This window comes from Phyllobates terribilis, unplaced genomic scaffold (assembly GCF_046119375.1).
Source record: "Phyllobates terribilis strain yellow unplaced genomic scaffold, ASM4611937v1 Scaffold_8__6_contigs__length_399053987, whole genome shotgun sequence".
Classification (NCBI taxonomy): Eukaryota; Metazoa; Chordata; class Amphibia; order Anura; family Dendrobatidae; genus Phyllobates; species Phyllobates terribilis.
The window spans coordinates 260,113,199-260,134,891 of NW_027362768.1; the positions used below are offsets into that span (position 1 = coordinate 260,113,199).

The following is a 21,693-nucleotide window of genomic DNA, read 5'->3' on the forward strand; positions in this document are numbered from 1 at the left end:
TATAACTGAAATCGTTGTATGGCTCTTGGCTGGTATTCTTGGATTTGTTGATACACAAGTTCTGTGATAGGGATCTAGTTTTGGAGAAAGCATCCTTTAATAATTTCTGGGGGTATCCCTTAGCTCTAAAACGTTTTTGTAAAACCTTAGATTCCAGAAAAAAATCCGAATCATGTGTACAATTTTTTCTGACACGCCAATATTGACCGTATGGAATATTTCTAATCCAGCTGGGTAGATGGCCACTGTCAAATTCAAGATAGCTATTTACATCCACTTCCTTAAAGTGGGCAGATGTGGATATTTTACCCGAATTGTCTATATTTATCTGAAGGTCAAGATATTGAATATTACTCTCAGATATGGTAGAGGTAAAGGAAAGACCCCAGTCGTTAGAGTTTAATTCATCAATAAATTTGGCAGCCTCCACAGTATTTCCCCTCCATATGATAAACAGATCATCTATAAAGCGGCGGTACATAACGATGGATTTATCGGCGCCGAGCGATGTTGATAGACTCGAATGCCCCCATATATAGATTTGCATAACTGGGGGCAAACCTCGTCCCCATCGCGCAGCCCCTCAGCTGCCGATACATCACCCCCTCAAAAGAAAATACATTGTTCTCAAGAATGAAAGTTATACCCCTCAATAAAAAGTTTTTTTGAGGATCTTGTTTTATGTTGTATGTAAAAATTATTATTATTATTTTTTTTTATAATATAAAATATAGGGTGGTAGATAACAATATATCCTATTAAGTATTATGATTATAGGATTCACAAGTTTTTATACAGCGAATCCTTTTTATAAGAACCCTATATGCTTCATTGGGTATTAATTTATAACAATCCTTTTTACTCTATTGAGCATATATGAACTCAAGGGGTTAATATAGAGGTATTACTCTGTATCTGGCCCCGCCCCTTTTAAGTAATTGTATACCTAGTCAAATGTATATAAGGATCAATTGTTTGCTGCTTGTCACACCTGATGAAGGTGGCTGTGTCCACCGAAACACGTTGTGTGTATTAAACCAGTCCTTTTAATATTTTTGCCCTGTTATTGGCGCTCTGGTACCGCTATGCATATTCACTGATGGACCGGATCTTAGCCCCTTACAAAAAGTAGTCAGCCTGGATTAGGGAAGTCATCTGAAGAAGGTCCAGGCCGTGATGGACGCGCTGAGGAAGGGTTTTTTTTTACCATAAACCCAAAGAAGCGTGTTATCAGGAAAAAGAAGTGAAAATACCTGGGCTATATCGTCTGAAGAAGCAAAGTAAAGCCACAAATGAATAAGGTGGAAGCAATCCAAAATTGTCCAAAAAGGGTCTCCAAGAAACAGGTTCGGGCATTTCTGAGAATGGTGGGATACTATCAGCGGTGTATCCTGAATTTCACCATGATAGCCGCACCATTGACCGACTTTCTTAAGGGCACGAAGAAGTCGATGGCCAAATGGTCTCTTGAAGCAGAGATGGCGTTCCAATAGTTGAAACTCAGGGCTACAGGACTTCAACTTTCAGGTGGAACACAGGCCTGGGAACCTGCATGGTAATGCAGATGCCCTGTTTATACTTCCTTGATTGGTGACTGAAGGTGCCAAAAAACCCTGCTTTGGGCAGAGGGGGAATATGTAACAAAGTCACTGGGAAAGTACTGGAGGGGAGATATGTAGCATTGAGATTGTTAGCTTCAGTAATATAAACATAGGAAAATGCTCCAGCACATGAAGTAATGAGGGGTTAATCAGCTGTTTAGTGCTAGGGTGATTAAACAGCTGCAGAGTGGGAGGAGTTCAGAGGATAAATACTCAGCTTTCTAGAGCAGTGTGTGTGTGGGGTGGGCTTGGAGGTGAAAGCTCTGGAGCTGAATTGTTATGTAAAGGAAAGCTACACCTTGTGTTGTTTGTTCCTGAAGAGGGTGGTTGACCATAGCAACAAGGACTATGCCATACGTTATGTTGTTTTTCCTGTTAGACTGAGAAGGCCGTGTTTGTTTTGCCAACGTTGCCATGGTTTATGAAGTACTCTTAATAAACCAGCGGAAGATTTAAAGAGACAGTGTTCCTTTGTCTACCTCTATGTGCAGCAGAGTGAGCCAATCTACCACAATGGATAATAAAAGCAATAGACAGGATCTGATACATTCACTTCTACAGAATAGTTTTCTAGGTAGACTGATGTCTGTAAAGCACTGTGGAATTAATGGCGCTTTGTAAGTAAAATAAATATATAGGCATGCTCTGTGACTGTGCAGAAAGGGGGTGGCTGGAAGATATGTTCATGAACTATTGCAAATGATATGATCGTGTATTATTTGTATAAAAAAATGTATTTATTGTAATCCTGTCTCTGATGATAGCAAGATCACTGCGGAATAGTGATTTCTACAGAGCAGGAAATAGCCTAATTTTTGACTAGGTGACAGCAGGACTGTGGAGTTGGAGTTGGTATAAAATGGACCGACTCCTAAAATATACAGTAAATTGGGTACAGTAGTACAATGCAGGATGTGCTGTACATTTTTTCATGAGAATTTGGGAAAGTTATGAAATGTCTTATAAATGTATCATCTGTTCCTGATCTAAGGATCTCGGCCTTTATTGAGATGAATCTGTGCTGCACTTTATGTACACGCTCAGTAGTGAGGCAGTGCTGTGGAGTCGGGAGTCAGGGAAATTGAGGAGTCGGAAGTTTGTCTTACCGACTCCACAGCCCTGGGTGACAGAGTGGAAATACAAGATTTTAGAATACTTTTACTATAGCAATCTATAAAATAATCAAAATTAAAAAAAATACACGTTTACCATAAAAGCTTGACCTAAAAGATACGTAATCTTCTGATGATATATTCTCTTTTGAAAGTGAAAATTTGGAGATTCTTTCAAGTGAAAATTTGGAGATTCTTTCAATTCCCCATTTCAATGACAATCAGACATCGGTTTAGCAAATCCACTTTCTAGTACATGAATAATTGACTAATATTTCGATCTTGTGCCCTCAAAATGTCTGATTTTTATAACTTTCTCTAAGAATGTGTAAAATATTGTAGAATTTCTTATGAATGAAAAGTGCAGCAATGTGGACAAATCACAATTTATTTAGAAAACAAATTAAATACTACTGAAAAAAACAATTTATTGACATTTTGTCATAAATAAGATACTACTTCATTATAGAACTTTATAACTATGGACAGTTCTGAGAAACAAAATTAATTGTGATTTGAAAAATGTAATCAGATCATTTTAAAATGAACAGTTCACCAGGACTAGCCTCGGGACAACACGGAGGACCGATTCATTATTGTATTTGTGCCTTTTTCTTGTCTAGTTTTTGTTATTTTTTACCAGTTTTTAACACGCTCCCATTCTTCTTTCAATTTGCACCTTTTTTAAAAGTCATTTTTATGTGTTCGCCATTGCGAGTGGGCTTTGAAGTTTCCAGAGGTTTCGGCTGATCCATTAATTGCGACTTTTTAAAGTGTCAGAAAATTTTTGTGCATATCTACTCCGGTCTCCAAAACCATCAATGAATTCCACAAGACAAAAAAAAAGTGACAAAAAAGCACAAATGGTGAATCTGGCCCTTCATTGGTTCAGCTTTGCAACATCTTAATGTCATACAAATATATTTTAAAGGGAAACAATCATAGAAATCACATGGACGCATAAGTTGCAGCCAGGTAGAGCACTCTCTGAAACGCTTCGGCATTTCAGACATGATATACTTTAAAGATCTGACTGAGACTAGCCAAGCTGTGCCCCTGGCCGGCTCCAACCAGCGCCGCTGCAGGTGATCAACGGGTTTCTCTCCTGCGTGTACATAGTGAGATACTCGTCAATCACCTATAGCAGCGCTGGGATGAGACGGCCAGGAGCAGTACCCGAATGGTCTAGTGTCCAGGCAGATCTTCAAAGCACATTTTCTCTAAAACGTCAGAGCATTTCAGAGAATAATACAGTCTGGGCAGCATGAATCAGGTGACAGGTTTCCTTTAAAAGTGTGCATCAACATCGTATAAAGCTGCAGCAACAGACATTGAGGAATACACATCTGCAGTCACCAGCATGACTGATTCTTCTTTAAATGACTTTTGGCTAACCATGATTGTACAAAGTAGGTCACGGCCCCACTATCAGTATTTGGTCAGTATTTTTTCTCAGGAGTGGGTGATAAATGCAGAATTGGTGACTTGTTTCTATTATACCTTTTCTCTGATTGTTCCTCACCTGGTTTTGGCTCCCACTCCTGAGAAAAAATACTGACCAAATACTGATAGTGGGGCCGTGAACTTATAATAAGCCTCATGTCTGTCATGGTCTATATGCCTTGACCTGAAGGGGAAATCATTTCTTGAAGAACCAGATGTAATAAGTGGTTCTGTTCTGCTGTCAGAAGAGGCCTGTAAGTATGAAGAATAATGTGTTAGTTGGTAGATGTCATCAAACAAGTGTCATATACGTAAAAACAAAATATATGCTGCCATGTCAGAAGCTCATGACACTGAACTTGTAAGATCAAAGTGAAAAGGACACTAAATGTACAGTTATATAGCAACAAATACATTATATATTCATTCATTCTTATTACTCTACTCTTTTCAATGATAACATAATACATTTGGTTATTTAGGCAAAAATATGTTTAAAATTAATTTTTATGGCATATTTATCTCTATGAAAACCCTTAGAAGAATTTTCGGCCTTAGGCTACAAGTCTGCAGGTAATCTATGTGACTGCAGACTTGCGAGTCCTCACAGTGTACAGTGTGCACAGTCAGGATTCACCGGCACCAGTAACATCAGTTATGTGACTGCAACTATGCAATTTGAATACTACCGGCCACATTCCAACTAGACTGTGTCTGGCCTCGCTCAACACATTTGTATTAAGCATTGCTAGCCCCATCTAGTTTGAACTTGACTTCATGTATGCAAATGACATACTTGCAGTCAGACGCCCGCCGATCCCGGTACCGTTGAATCTACACAGTGCGTCGTGTGCGCGATGTGAGGATTCACAAGCCTGCAGTCACATACGGTGACTGCAGACTTGTACCCTAAGGCCGCACAACCCCTTTAATTACCATACATAGTAAATGTAATGTACAGGTTGTAATAGGGTGCCGCTTTTATTCCTTCACTACAAAAAGCTAAAAATATGCTGACATGTGTAAACGAGGCGTTCATAGCCCGATCCATCAAGAAATACTACATTAACACTTGAATATTAATTGATATTACAGCAATCTGACAGTTACACAGATAAATGGAAACATATGTCCAGCATACTGCGGAGGAGACCGGGAATTGCATAACATCAATAATGGAAAACATGCCGCTTTAGGATTCCTTCAAGGATTAATGAAAGATTAAAGCAAGATTAGACACTGTCTAGAAGAACAGTTCTTTGTTTATTACGTAATAAATAAGTGCACATGGTGTAAAAAAAAATCATCAAATAATAGAGGAAAAAAATGATTCAAAAGTCTATAGAGCAGAACCTTACCAGTGAGCGTTTAGTGGCATGGTATTGTCCACACTGGCATTTAGTGGCATAGCATCCCCTATACATGCAAAACTGCATGAAAAACGGTCAGTGGAAAAGGATGTGCCATAATTCACTGCCAACATAGAGCTGGTTCTATGGAAACTAGTGCAAGCCGTCATTCACACAGTGGTATTGTGTCGGTAATAGCAGTCCTTACTCTACTGAATATACGTCCAAAAGCAATCTCAAGCTTACGTATTGCACCTAGGAAAGCACAATGTGCATATAGGGGTCTCTCGCACCCCCTCACATCCACAGATACAGACAAACTAAGCGGAGATCATTTCATATCTTCTTTACAAAAAAATGCTAGCTATATTGCAAAAAGAAGGATTTTTGGTACTTACTGTAAAATCTCTTTCTTGGAGCCTTCATTGGGGGACTCAGGTAACCATGGGTGTGTGCTGCTGTCGCTAGGAGGCTGACACTATGCTAGTAAAAAAGGCGTTAGCTCTTCCTCGGCAGTATACACCCATCTACTGGCACTAAGCTCGTCAGTTAGTGAACAAAGCAGTAGGAGATGCATAGCAGTACAATATGTCTGAAAGCTAATAATACTGTAGGTCTGTGGGCCGGCATTAGGCACGTTCTGGCAAACTTGAGGCATTACAAAAACAGACATAGGCACGAAAATAGGGAGGGTGCTGTGTCCCCCAATGAAGGATCCAAGAAAGAGATTTTACGGTAAGTACCAAAAATCCTTCTTTCTTTATCGCTTCATTGGGGGACACAGGTAACAATGGGACGTCCAAAAGCAGTCCCAAAAGGGGTAGGCTCGAAAGGGGGGACCCGAAGGCCTCCTAAGACTAGGTTCAGATCCCAAGGATCTACTGGCTGCCAGTATGGTGGAGCTAGATGGGCTACTCCTTGGAGGAAGGTCTTAACCTGAGATTTTGAAGCTAGGTCACACTGAAACAGAATGGAGAGAGCAGAAACCTGGCCCTTGATTGTGGTGAGTGATAGGCCAGTATCAAGGCCTGCGTGGAGGAAGTCCAGGATGGCGGCTAGGGAGAATGACATGGGTTCTGATTGGTTAATCTCGCACCATCTAAAAAAAAAAAAAGCCTTCCCAATGCGATGGTATATACGTGATGAAGCGGGCTTTTTGGCGATGATCATGGTTTGTATAACTTGTGGGGAGAAGCCTGCGTTATTTAGTACAGCGCCTTCAACGGCCATACCATTAAAATTGAGATATCAAGAATTCGGGAGGAAGAGTGGGCCCTGAGAGAGCAGGTCTGCGCGCTCTGGGAACTTCCACGGGACGTCTGAAAGTAGACTGATTATCTCAAGGTACAAGGCCCTTCTGGGCCAGTTTGGAGCCACGAGTAGCACCGGAACTCTTTCTAGTTTGATCTTTTTGATTACTCTGGGAATCAGCGGAAAGGACAGAAAGAGATACGGAAGGCGAAATTGAGTCCATGGGATGACTAGAGCATCGCAGACGACTGCCTTTGGGTCCCCTAGTCCTGTTTACAAAGTGGGGGACCTTTAGGTTCGCTCGTGACGCCATTAGGTCGATGTCAGGGGTCCCCCATGTTTTGCAAATCTGGTCGAACATCTCTGGGTGGAGAGACCACTCGCCCGAGGACAGGCCTTGGCGACTTAGGAAGTCTGCAGCCCAGTTCTCTACCCTCGGTATGTGGACTGCTGATATTGCTGCCACGTTGTGTTCGGCCCAGAGAAGGATACGTGAGACTTCTAAGAGCACGGGCCTGCTTCAGGTGCCGCACTGATGATTTATGTAAGCCACGGCCGTGTCATTGTCTGACTGTATCTGAAAAGGCAGGTCCAGCGACCCTGCACCGTGTGGTGAAGGAAAACAGCTCCTCATCCGATGAGACTGGCGTCTGTGGTGATCACTAGCCATTTGAGGGGAAGAAACGATCTCCCGGTGCGGGTGTGGTGAGGTAAGGTCCACCACCTTAGGGATCGTCTGACTCAGAAAGGCAGAAGGATGGGGCGATCTAGGGAGGACGGTTTCTTGTCCCATGCTGACAAGAGGGTCAGTTGAAGCGGACGGGTATGGAACGGAGAGAAGGGAACGGCTTCCATGGCTGCAACCATCTTTTCCAGGACTCGCATACAGAGTTGCAGGTGGCAGGGTCTTGTTAGGAGACAAATCCCTTGTTCGAGGTCTGATATTTTGTTCTCGTGCAGGAGGACCTTGGCCTGGGAGGTGTCAAACATCATGCCCAAGGAGGTCAGGCGCTGGGAAGGGATTAGGTCTGACTTGGCCCTATTCACTATCCATCCAGCTGGGAGAGGGTGTTTAATGTGATCTGGAGACTGTGGTAGCAGTCCTGGTTGGAAGGCCCCTTGATCAATAAGTCGTCCAGTTATGACGGTTGCCATGACCTTTGTTAACACTGTGGGGACTAAGGCTAGGCCAAATGGGAGAGCTGTGAATTGGTAATGGTTGTTCCTGGTTGCAAACCGGAGGAACCATTGGTGAGCCTTGCAGATCGGGATGTGAAGGTAGGCATCCTGAATGTCAACCGTGGCAAGATACTCCTGTGGTTACATAGAAGAGGTAACTGAGCGGAGCGATTCCATTCTGAAGTAACGTAGTCGCATCTTGCGGTTTAGAAGTTTGAGGTCCATCCTTTTTTGTGACTACGAAAAGGTTTGAATAAAACCCCTTGAAGAACCAGAATGATGACTCCTGAAGACAGGAGTGCGTCAATGGTGTAGAAAAAAACTAAAACCTGAGACTGCTCTCTTGGAGGCCTGGAGAAAAAAAAAGCGGCTGCGTGGGATTGATGACAATTCTATCTAGTAGCCTGTGGAAACTATCTCCCTGACCCAGGGGCACTGGGACTGGGTTTGAATGAAGGCTTTCTTCTTTCTCTTTGGACCGGATGTCGGTCATGTTGGGGTTGATTTCTGGAGGATGAGAAAGAATGAAAGGGACTAAACTGAGGGGTTCGTCTGGGATTGAACGGACGTTTTGGGCATAGGCTGTGGGAGGGAGGTGCTGTGGCTTCTGAAATAAGCTGATCTAGGTTATCCGCGAACAAACGAGAGCCCTGAAAGGGTAGCTTGGTGAAGGACTTCTTGGAATGTGGGTCAGCATTCCAAGCCTTAAGCCAGAGGATTCTACGAATGGCTATATTACTGCTAGCTTGTGCTGTGCAGTCGGCTGCGTCTAGAAAAGAGGATAACAAATACTTCACAGTGTGTGCGATTTGGTCTGCTAAGTCCGCCATGTTCTCTGGAGGGCTGGGGCACGGAGACCCTGACGGAAGATCCTTGCCCAGGCGGAGACAGATTTAGCCACCCATGTGGAAGCGAAAAGGGGGCAGAGTGAAGCTCCTGATGCCTCGTAGGCGGACTTTATAAGTGATTCTACTTGTTTGTCAGTAGTGTCCTTAAGGGACGATCCATCTGGCAGTGCTAGAGTTGTCTTGAAAGAAAGTCTAGACACTGGAGGCTCCACTGAGGGCGATTCTGACCACTGGGAGACCAGTTCAAGTTGAAGGGATAAAGTGTGTCAAGTTGAAAAACGCTTGTCAGGGTGGTCCCGGTGTTTGGCTAGTATTCCTTCGAATTCCTTATGGGTTGAAAACGTTCGAGGGGGGCGGGGCTCGTCTTCCTTGATGTTGAGAGTTTGGTTGACCGCCGTAATGATGCTGTCGACCATGTCCTGCTCTTTGATCTTTGGTCTGAGTCGGAATCAGAATCTGAGTCGGATTCTGAGACCGATCTAGGTAAGGATTCAGGCGAGGACAGAGCGGAAAGCAGTTTGGGAGAGAGCATCCTTTTCCTGGGTCTGGCTCCAGACTTATCGGTGTGGGCGCTGTGGCTGTTTGCCTGCGAATCCAGCAGCGGAGCGCTAGGAGCGGAGGAGGCACCTGAAATCATAGGTAAGCGTTCCATGACCTGTACCAGGGATTGTGAAATCTTGGTGAGGTCTGACACTGAATGAGAGAGGGGGTGAGTTATTGTCCCGAGCGGCAGGGGGCTCCTGAGAGGCAGACATGCTGAAAGGGCTGCAAGCTGGGCAGAACGCAGAGGTCTTACCTGTGGACCACTTTTTATTACCGAGGGAGCAGGCATAGTGAGTTAATATTGGGAGAGGGATGGGAGAGAGGCTGCCAGGGCCTGCGCATATGTATGTGTCTGAGTGATGCAGTGTGTGTGCTGAATCAGAGGCGTTTCTGAGGGAAGCAAGAGTTTTGCCCTCATTTCTCTGCCCTTCCCCCCCTCCCTATGATGGTTTTAATGAAAGAAGCCTTCATGCAAGCCGGGAGTGGGCGGTGCGTGGGCGTTTTGTATAGTGACGATGGGAGGACGTCGGGTCCGGGAATGGGCGGACCTCTGACGTTATGGGCGCGGAGTGGGGACGCTGCGACCAGGGGTTGAGGAAGTGGGTGCGGTCTGGGCGGTATGCACTAGCTTGGACAAAGAAAAGAGGCGTGTCATTGAGTAGGCCAGAGCCGGGGCCTGGATTATTGCGGTTCCTGGTCTGGGGATACTGCCGTTGGTGCGGTGCTCAATAGGTGGGGCTCCCCCTCTGGGTCGATACTACGGTGGGTAGTGTGGGACCGCGGCGCTGACGCTGCAGAATGCGGGACAGCAGATCCTTGCGGTGGCTATGCTACAGATTTTTGCAGTGGCAGTGCTGCAGTCTGTGCTCCCGTGTAAGCGCCTGGAGATTGACATGAGCCTCTTGCCGTAGCTGGCTGCAGGGTAAGCGTCAGGGATCTGGCTGCAGGGGTTAAGGCATATGGGAAACGAGTATCTGCTGTGTCCTGCTGCCTGGTTCTCTGTCCTCCAGCGAAGGATGGTGTCCGGAGCCCCCAAGGGTAGAGGGGGTCACAGGAAGGCATCCATCCCGCACAGTCCCGGTAATTGACTGTGCAGAAGACAGGATCGACCCCTGTCAAGGGGGAATGCCACTGCTAGTGGCCCCGACTTCCTCCCAGCCTGCTCCGAGGAGAGGGCTGGGGGTGGGATTTTGAGGCAGGACCGCTCTTCTCCAATCCTCCTGATCACCAATGGGTGACAGGATAGGTGTCTTGCCTCGCGTGCGGAGAGTTGGCGATGTGGGTGACACCACATTGCTCTCTCGGCCGCACATGTGCAGGAAAACAGGGTGGTGAATTACACCCTGTTACCCTGGGAAGGAAGAATCTAAGAAAAAAAAGTGAAAATATTAATAAAAACAACGAGAAACTTGTAAGAAAAGGGAAAAACGGATCTGGGGTGAGATCCAGGTCCGCCTCCTACAAACACTAAGCTTAAACTGATGAGCTTAGTGCCTGTAGGAGGGTGTATACTGCCGAGGAGGAGACCATGCCTTTTTTTCTAGCATAGTGTCAGCCTCCTAGCGACAGCAGCACACACCCATGGTTACCTGAGTCCCCCAATGAAGCGATAAAGAAACTTTCTCGAACATGGCAATTGGCAGGACAGTCATAAAAAACATTCACCACAAATGCGCAAATCCAATCTGAATGCACAAATTAGTGCAAGTCCATAAGTATAAGCAGACCAGACATGGAGTAATGTCAGCATGCACGCTTGCACACAACCGGGTGTTTCCGGGACTAGCCCCTTCTATAAGCACATGAAGAAGTCCTGGATAAAGGGATGTTCCCAAATGTCCAGTTGTGTGTGAGCTTGCACGTTGACCTTGCTCCAAGTGAGGTCTGCTTATGGATAAGAAATTGCACTAATTTGCGCAGTTGGAAAATTGGGGTGAAAATTGTATATTTCTATGACTGTCATGTCAATTGCCATATTCAAGAAAGTTTTGGCAAAAAAAAGATAAATGAGCATATAAAATAAATTTCACATAGGATGTGTCTATCTAGTAATCAGACAGATGCAGAGCCCTATGGTGCGGTAAATTTGGTGCAGTAGAGCCGGGTTCGATTTGTCAGGTTGAAAGGAGCCCAAGGCCTAAGTCACAGACAGCGTTTCATCAGCGTTTCTGATCACTTTACCAGAGTTTGGTCAGTGTCAGTTTTTACCATCAGAGTGTCATCAGATTCAACAGTGAGTCTTGGATGAAAATAAACAAAAACAAAAGAAGGGTTCTCAATCTTCTCATATCAAATGGTCCGTGAAAAATGGACAACATCCGAGTGATGACCAATTTTTTCATCACAGACCCATAGACTTGCATTGCAAAATTTGATCCAAAAACTGAATCAAATTGGACATTTCTCAGTCTGCAAAAAAAAAAACAAGGACATATCAACAGCCCCATAAACTATCATAGGTACAAGTTCTATCTGTGAAATATGCAAATTGCCTCTTCAGAGAGCACGACGACTAGAACTATAGCGCCACCTACTGGAAGTAGAAATCCTAAAAGTAAATATCAGCCCTTTAACGAGCCTTGCCATATGACTTCGGATAAAAGCCAAATCAGAATCTCAATTTGCAGACGTGTTTCGGGATATTGCAGTGATGAAGAGGTAGTTTGGGATATTGCCCCTCCTCAGTGCAAAGCATGAGATCTGATTTAGCTGTAGGAGAGGACTCTGAATGGGGTCTTAAAGGTAACGTGTATGGCAGTAATTATCCTTATACTGGCATATCAGGCATGTCACTCTCCACATGGAGAAACATTACCCCTTAAACCCCAGGTCCATCGTACATCTAAATCGGATCTCATGCTTTGCACTGAGGAGGGGGCAATAGCCAGAAACATTGTGTCTGCAAATTGAGATGCTGGTTTGGCTTTTATCTAAAAAGTCATATAACAAGGTTCGTTAAAGGGTGGATAGTGACTTATAGGATTGCTGCTTCCATTAGGTGGCATTAGAGTTTTAGTCCCCTACCCTTCTGAAGAGGCCATTTGCAAATTTAAATTTTCCACATGAGCATGCATGGCGTATATAAGTCTCCTTATACTGGCATGTCCCTCTTTAGCAGGAGAAATGTTACCCCTAACACCTCTAACTGTGACAAACACACATAGAACTTGTACGAGAGCTATAGTACTGTATGGGGAAATTATGTTTTATGTCTAGCTGTCACTGTGGTTTTCCACCGAAACTGAAATAGATAAAATGTCGGTAACATAATCAGTGTCTTAACAGTTTAAAATGAATATTCATCTGATGCACATACCAAAGTTCAACCTGCAAAATTTTTAGCGACTCCACATCGTTTTCCTGGCATGCCATCTGTAAGTAAAAACAGGACTGGTCAAAGAAAAATAGGCACATTCTAAGTTTACGCACTATAGAAGTTCTGCCAAGCTTAACCGTACAGGGAAGCCCCATGCCTCGTTAGCTATGTCTTTTTTTATTAGCCTACACTAGTTATGTGGTCATCCATCAACTGCATAAGCACAGATAAAAGCTTGGTACTTGAAAGCTTGATACTTCCATCCACACCTGGAAACGAACCCCGAGTCGCTCGCCCCTCATTCAAGATGTAAATGTGCGGTGCTGATGGGGAGAAGGGTTGGTTTTCTACAAGACGTGGCTCCACCAAGTGACTACACAAGACAGAACATCTGAAATTCCTTACATCAGTCAGCTGCTTATTCCTTTCTTCCATTACCCACCCTCTTCTACAGATTATATATAAAGAGGACAATCTCTTTGATACAAAAGACGAAACAATGGAAGCTTCTTCTGATTTCTTTGCCTAAGTTGTCTACTTTAAAAAAGAGATAAAAGGATTCAAAACAGATTGAGGTAGAAAAACATGAAACCCTGCTTCATGGTGAGCCGAGACTCTGGTTTCCACTGTTGGAAGAACAGGATGGAGACTTGAGTGAGCTCAACAAGTAAATGTGAATCTCACTTGATGCAAATTTGCTGTCTTTGGCACAAAATTGCTGTACGGGTTTGATAGGGTGAGACCACACAGTGCAGTTGGCCATACACGTCACATCCCCCGCACCACAATGGCCAATGGACGCATGATTATGAAACTAAATTGTTGAAACAATGGCCACCGCAGTTAGTGTGGAGTTTCAGATGAATGGTCAGCTGCAATATTCTGCACTGACCCAAAGAGCCCCCATATATGTGGTCTAATTCACACGTCCTTGCTCCTGTATAATTTGGAAAAACTTTGTCCATTTTGATGCTGTGTTTTTTGCCGGCACGCCCCGGTTAGCGGCCGTCGGCACGCCCCGGTTAGCGGCCGTCGGCACGCCCCGGTTAGCACACCTCTGTATACCCTGCTAGCAACCTAATGCCAGCATTTATCAGGAGAACTACTCTTTAGGGTGCATTCACACGTGATGTTTTTGTTGCTTTCTTGCACTTTTTGAAGTATAGAAGTGACGCTAAAGTACGCAGCAATGCATAAACTGTAACAAAAAACACTATGACTGAGAGGTGTGAACTCATCCCTACCAAACCAGAGCAGCTGCAGATAAATCAGGTAACAATTTACGAAATAAAAGCAGCCTGGATTCACAGAATACAATGTACAGATGTGCTGGCGATGAATGAGGAGACGATTACATGACACAGATTTCCTGCAGAAATCATTTTATCCATGTGAACGGGCTCCTCTCTGGAGAGAATGAATGGATTCCTGCAGACCCAAGTCAGCTGTGAGTCAGTGGCAGACATTTCTGTGACTTCTGTAGGAGTTACATTCCAATCTCACGATCATATAGACACTTTATATCAGAATTCAAAGGTATTTTGAGATATTTACCACAACAGACTGTAACAATAAGAACACCTCCTCCGTCAGGTAATTCACTGCGGGGAAAAAAAAGAAATAAAGGTGACAGTGTTCTGTCAGTGAGGAGTCAGACATTACTGCAGCGTTCTGTCAGTGAGGAGTCAGACATTACTGCAGTGTTCTGTCAGTGAGGAGTCAGACATTACTGCAGCGTTCTGTCAGTGAGGAGTCAGACATTACTCCAGCGTTCTGTCAGTGAGGAGTCAGACATTACTGCAGCGTTCTGTCAGTGAGGAGTCAGACATTACTGCAGCGTTCTGTCAGTGAGGAGTCAGACATTACTCCAGCGTTCTGTCAGTGAGGAGTCAGACATTACTCCAGCGTTCTGTCAGTGAGGAGTCAGACATTACTCCAGTGTTCTGTCAGTTTGGAGTCAGACATTACTGCAGCGTTCTGTCAGTGAGGAGTCAGACATTACTCCAGTGTTCTGTCAGTGAGGAGTCAGACATTACTCCAGCGTTCTGTCAGTGAGGAGTCAGACATTACTCCAGCGTTCTGTCAGTGAGGAGTCAGACATTACTCCAGTGTTCTGTCAGTGAGGAGTCAGACATTACTCCAGCGTTCTGTCAGTGAGGAGTCAGACATTACTGCAGTGTTCTGTCAGGGAGGAGTCAGACATTACTCCAGTGTTCTGTCAGTGAGGAGTCAGACATTACTGCAGTGTTCTGTCAGTGAGGAGTCAGACATTACTGCAGTGTTCTGTCAGTGAGGAGTCAGACATTACTCCAGCGTTCTGTCAGTGAGGAGTCAGACATTACTCCAGCGTTCTGTCAGTGAGGAGTCAGACATTACTGCAGTGTTCTGTCAGTGAGGAGTCAGACATTACTCCAGTGTTCTGTCAGTGAGGAGTCAGACATTACTCCAGTGTTCTGTCAGTGAGGAGTCAGACATTACTCCAGTGTTCTGTCAGTGAGGAGTCAGACATTACTCCAGCGTTCTGTCAGTGAGGAGTCAGACATTACTCCAGTGTTCTGTCAGTGAGGAGTCAGACATTACTCCAGCGTTCTGTCAGTGAGGAGTCAGACATTACTCCAGTGTTCTGTCAGTGAGGAGTCAGACATTACTGCAGCGTTCTGTCAGTGAGGAGTCAGACATTACTGCAGCGTTCTGTCAGTGAGGAGTCAGACATTACTCCAGCGTTCTGTCAGTGAGGAGTCAGACATTACTCCAGCGTTCTGTCAGTGAGGAGTCAGACATTACTCCAGTGTTCTGTCAGTGAGGAGTCAGACATTACTCCAGCGTTCTGTCAGTGAGGAGTCAGACATTACTCCAGTGTTCTGTCAGTGAGGAGTCAGACATTACTCCAGTGTTCTGTCAGTGAGGAGTCAGACATTACTGCAGTGTTCTGTCAGTGAGGAGTCAGACATTACTCCAGCGTTCTGTCAGTGAGGAGTCAGACATTACTCCAGTGTTCTGTCAGTGAGGAGTCAGACATTACTCCAGCGTTCTGTCAGTGAGGAGTCAGACATTACTCCAGCGTTCTGTCAGTGAGGAGTCAGACATTACGCCAGTGTTCTGTCAGTGAGGAGTCAGACATTACTCCAGCGTTCTGTCAGTGAGGAGTCAGACATTACTCCAGCGTTCTGTCAGTGAGGAGTCAGACATTACTCCAGTGTTCTGTCAGTGAGGAGTCAGACATTACTCCAGTGTTCTGTCAGTGAGGAGTCAGACATTACTCCAGTGTTCTGTCAGTGAGGAGTCAGACATTACGCCAGTGTTCTGTCAGTGAGGAGTCAGACATTACTCCAGCGTTCTGTCAGTGAGGAGTCAGACATTACTCCAGTGTTCTGTCAGTGAGGAGTCAGACATTACTCCAGCGTTCCGTCAGTGAGGAGTCAGACATTACTGCAGTGTTCTGTCAGTGAGGAGTCAGACATTACTCCAGTGTTCTGTCAGTGAGGAGTCAGACATTATTACAGTATCAGACACTCTCGGTGAATCACGGCTGCCTTGTGTTTATGGAATCCAGAAATACTTACCATGATAAACTATAAAGCAAACTACACCCTAAAGAGCCACAAGAACATCTGTATGTCATTGTTCTGCCATTCCATACCTTAGTGATGACATAAAAAGCCTGAAGATTCAATCCTATAATTACAAGGATATTACCAAAGCCACTAATTGTAGAGAAATATTTTCTCCAGCATGGTTCTAGTAATTTCTTTGTTAGCTAAAGGCAATAAGGGGAATTTGTCACCAGGTTTAAGCTCTGAGATCAGAATAATGTAGGGGCAAAGACCCTGATTCCAGTGATGTATCACTTACTGGGTGTATTTTTGATAAAATCCCTATTTTCTCTGCTGCAGATCTAGCAGTTCTCTGAATGCTGAGCTCTGTGTAACCCCGCCCACACCACTCATTGGCAGATTTCTGTGTACACTGTGCATAGGCAGAGCGCTGCCAATCAGTGATGGAGGAGGGGTTATACAGAGCAGGAGGGCTACATGACATAAGACAACTAGTCCTGTAGTGATAATCTCCTGCTGATAAAACACTGATTTCATTCAACTACATCAAGCAGCACAATAAGTGACACATCGCTGGAATCAAGGTCTCTGTCTTTACACCATGCTGTTCTCAGATTACATAGCAAAAACCTGCTGACAGATTTCCTTTAATGGGGTGGTAAATTCAGATCCAGATTAAGGGCTCGTGCAGACAACCAGTTTTCTCGGACAAGTGCTAGCTGTAGTTTTCACAGATAGCAGTCATTCTATTGGGCTGTGCACATGTCCAATTTTTTCCTCGGATCGAATGGTCAGTGGAATAAAAAATCCAAATTTGATCCAAGTGTTGAGTTAAAATTGGCAATGCAAGTCTATGGGTCCGTGAAAAAAATCGGTCTGAGAAAAACTGACGCCACTGATCAAAGCCTGATCAGAACAATCTTTCGGGTTTTCTGGGATGAGGAGAAAGCGGTTGTATGACCCTATCCTGAAAGAGAGGTGAAGCTTACAGAGGACCTCTCACTTCCAATAAATATGGAATTTATTTTACTTGGAGTAAATGTCCCTGCTCTTGGGCTGGTGACGTTTTTCTTTTGTCTGTGCTCCTCTCTGTTCCTGAGACATGGCCCTTTCTTCTCTTTATATAAATCTAGTTATTTAGCCAACTTGGCGTGGTCAGCAACATTCCCACAGAGAAGAAATGATGACCATGTCCAACTGAGTCACAAGAATACATTGATATACAGAGAACAGAGGCGATATCTCAGTACATAGAGTAATGGGAACACTAGAGAAGCAATGGCAGACTCAGGAGAGCAGCAGCATTTACACCATGGAAAACAAGTGACAGCTTCTCCCTAACACAACTCCCAGTATTCCAGCTGGTTCCCATTGCGCTCTTAGCCTGCATGTATGTCAATGTGCTAACTACTTATGGTAATGGAGCAGGGTCATCTCCATTTATAGATACATTGTGGGTATGTGGCTTTTATTGCATTAGTGGGGATCATTTTGAAGTGTTTTATTGGGGTCTAGTCTAGCAAATATTGCCCTCTCCCATCTCTGAATGTACAATATTACACCAAAGACCTCCAAAAATGTCCATAAACATTAGCTAGCGGTCAGCCTGGCAAACGGCTATCTTTCCCAACAACCTCATGCACATAAGTGCTGGGTCATCATTAAGGGAGGTCTGTCACCCCTAAATCTAGAGTTAAACTACTTATACAGTCCCATTGGGGACTTAGCCCCTATACATATCACACCAGCGGTATAGATTTCCCTTCTTTAATTTGATTTCATGTGTAAATGACTAGTCAGTGTGGGAGCATGATCATCCCTCGCTCCTTTCTGCAGCGCCGGCTCGTTACAGTGTGATCCTGTGCGCAATGAGTGGGCGCTGCAGACAGGAGTGAGGGATGACCGCGCACCAGCACCGTCACTGTGTGTGCACCTGATCAGGTCCTTCAGTGTCAGTGATCCAATTCATGCAGTGGTCGCTCTGGACAAGAGACAGCTGTCAATCAAGCTAAGGGGAGGAGAGCGACATGTTAATTACTGGGGCAAAATAATGCACTGAATCCTTTGCACCAAATGACCCCTTATTTACATATGAAATACAATGTTTTCTGTTCAAATAAAGAAGGGAAATCATTACTGCAGGTGTATTTTTTTTTAGAAGGGCTAAGTCTCCAATGGGACTGTATAAGAGGTTTAAATAGAGTTTTTGGAGTGACAATAACTATTTAAATTGTGACCGTTCCCCTACTAGGGTGTTACCCTTCTTTCAGTGCTGTGCCATTTCAACCTGATCTCTAGACATAGTTAGCGCTCAGAAAAAAACACTGGGCCAGGTCACCTATAGTAAATGATCAGAGCTCAGCTGGTTTATGCTCTAGAAGGAGATACATTTATCATTTATTACAATAATACCTAATGAGCGGACAGACGGCTCTCACGGTACAATGGGCTGCTGGATCCTACTAATTAGACATCACTATTCATTATTTATAAGTGTTATGGTCTTGGAGGGTCCGCATAGGTCAAGCTTGGGTAGAATCATGTTAGCAGGTGTAAATGACAGGTAACAGTTCTTACCATGGCTGTGACTGTCAAACGCCTCCCAGTCGTATTTCTCCAGTGTCTGTGCGTGTTCAGGTAATAGCTTTTGTGGGGGCGGCTGAAACAAGATAAGTTGTTATATCAGCACACAACATCCTGTGGGGAACCATCACACACTAGACTATTATGTAATAAGGGTAGACACAACTGCTCTACATGAGCGATCGCTCACTGGACTATGTAATAAGGGTAGACACAACTGCTCTACATGAGCGATCGTTCACTGGACTATTATGTAATAAGGGTAGACACAACTGCTCTACATGAGCGATCGTTCACTGGACTATTATGTAATAAGGGTAGACACCTGCTCTACATGAGCGATCGCTCACTGGACTATTATGTAATAAGGGTAGACACCTGCTCTACATGAGCGATCGCTCACTGGACTATTATGTAATAAGGGTAGACACCTGCTCTACATGAGCGATCGCTCACTGGACTATTATGTAATAAGGGTAGACACAACTGCTCTACATGAGCGATCGTTCACTGGACTATTATGTAATAAGGGTAGACACCTGCTCTACATGAGCGATCGCTCACTGGACTATTATGTAATAAGGGTAGACACCTGCTCTACATGAGCGATCGCTCACTGGACTATTATGTAATAAGGGTAGACACAACTGCTCTACATGAGCGATCGTTCACTGGACTATTATGTAATAAGGGTAGACACCTGCTCTACATGAGCGATCGCTCACTGGACTATTATGTAATAAGGCACAAAAAACGGCCTTCATCCTTCAAAGTGGGTTAACAGGCAACCCGTCAATACATCGTGCCTGTCAACCGCATGCCTACTCAGTTACGTATATATGACAGGAGAGACAGAGTATAAATGGCATAAAACAGATTTTTTATTTAATACATGGTTAAAATCTAGTCAACAAAGTCAAATAGTATCACAGTATATATTATTCATCACAATACAAGGTGAAATATAGCGTACACACAGGCCATGACACCCCTAGAAGCAAACACAAGGTATAAACCCTAGTATATATTTAGCATGCCCGGAGGACCGCTGGTGTTTATATTACCCACGAGTGTGTTTAATTACTATAACATAATAGTCAGCAGAGATTCCGCTTACCAGCCAATGTCACAGGGAAGCAAAAAGGGGGTGAAAATCAGATCATCATCTAGCCAGGAAGGAGCCCCGACGCGAGTTTCGCCGCTGAAGCAGCAGGCTTTCTCAGGAGGCAGTTTAGGGGAGTGCGCACATTGTGACCAAATCTTTGCTAAGTTCATCCTTTTTACTGATGTGCGGAGTTTTTATGGTCTCATTATCTCAGGCAGTGCCTTTCTTCAACTCCTGGAGCTATCTGATAATTACCATTGTCAGCCATATTAGGTCAACAGAATTCCCCTTAAACAGAGGATCTTATGAGAAGAGTGACCAAACATTTAATTTGTCTATCAACCCCTTCATGACCACATCACATAAATATACATTATATGGGTGCAGGGGGTCTAAGGAGCAGACATAGGAACTTGCCAGCTATATATCGTTGCTCTTTAACCATTCAGATGCTGCTGTCAATCACTGGCAGCAGCATTTAAATGGCTGGTTTGCTGGTGTGAATGTGCACCGGTTCCAATCAGCCCCCACATGATGCGATAGCACAGAACCAATGAGTTTGCCATGGCAGTCAGGTGTCTAATGAAGACTGCCATCACAGCCATTTTGGTCCCAACCCATTCAAGAGAATGCCAAGAGTGTGCAAAGCAGTCATCAAAGCAAAAGGGGGCTACTTTGAAGAACCTAGAATATAAGACATATTTTCAGTTGTTTCACACTTTTTTGTTAAGTATATAATTCCACATGTGTTAATTCATAGTTTTGATGCCCTCAGTGTGAATGTACAATTTCATAGTCATGAAAATACAGAAAAATCTTTAAATGAGGTGTGTCCAAACTTTTGGTCTGTACTGTACACATCATGTTACCAGCAGATCTGCAGTTTTCACCAGTCGATGTGCTGCTGAGAACAATGATTTGTGCTCCACCATAAACAATCCAATCACTCGATGAATAAACAGCATATTGCTGGTAAGTTGGGCGATTGATGATGAGTACACCTATGGACTCCCGCCTGTGCTGCTGGTACTTATCAATGTGGATGCCACATACACACACAGTATGTGACACACACTTATACACACAATGCATGTTACACACACATGTATATGAACATAGCACACACATATACATAGAGCACCAATTGGAGGACGTACTTAATCTAAATGCAAAAAATCCAGTGACAGGTCCTCTTTAAATTCATTGAGATTTGTTGGCATCGTGTTTCTTTCTCATTTTTTTTTTCAACCAATCTGATGTAGATTTCCTGTTGTGCTTGGGATCATTGCCGCATTGCATGACTCAGTTTTGGCCAAGCATTAGTTTTTTGTTACACTTGACTCTAGAATACTTTAGTATACAGAGGAACTCATAGTCGACCCAGGTCCTGAAGCTACAAAACAAGTCCAGATTATCAACTCTTCACCACCGTGTATGACAGTTGTTATGTGTTTGTGGTGATATATGTTTGGCGCAGAGCACTATAGCCAAACATCTCAACTTTGGTCTCAACTGTCCAAAGAACTTTGTTGATAAGTTTTGTGATTTGTTCAGATGCTACTTTGAGCACTTTAGCTGTGCTGCCATGTTCTTTTTAGAAAGGTGGCTTTCTTCTGGCAAACCTACCAAACTAGCAATGCTTGTTCAATCTTCTTCTAATTGTATGGTCATAAACTTGAACATATATCATGCTAACTAATGCCTTTGGAGTCTGAGCTGTAGCTCTTTGGTATTCTGTAATTTCTCTGCGCATTGTACGGTCTCACCTTGAGGTGATTTTGCTGGGATATACACTCATGAGAAGATGGT

The 21,693-nt window shown here is 44.0% G+C and overlaps 1 protein-coding gene across 2 annotated transcripts in view; it reads right to left on the reverse strand.

Moving 5' to 3' along the window:
- Positions 1-3,121: 3,121 nt before the first annotated feature.
- LOC141157206 (40-kDa huntingtin-associated protein-like) overlaps positions 3,122-21,693 on the reverse strand; it is a 46,281-nt gene continuing 27,709 nt past the window's right edge. Inside the window, exons 9-12 of one of the 2 annotated variants that reach the window (XM_073644192.1) lie at positions 18,774-18,855; positions 14,197-14,243; positions 12,643-12,698; positions 3,122-4,408 (exon numbers count right to left, since the gene is read on the reverse strand). In XM_073644192.1, the coding sequence (XP_073500293.1) occupies positions 4,327-4,408; positions 12,643-12,698; positions 14,197-14,243; positions 18,774-18,855 (267 nt within the window). In that variant the 3' untranslated portion in view covers positions 3,122-4,326. The remainder of the gene's footprint in view (positions 4,409-12,642; positions 12,699-14,196; positions 14,244-18,773; positions 18,856-21,693) is intronic. The other variant, XM_073644193.1, reaches the window with a different exon arrangement.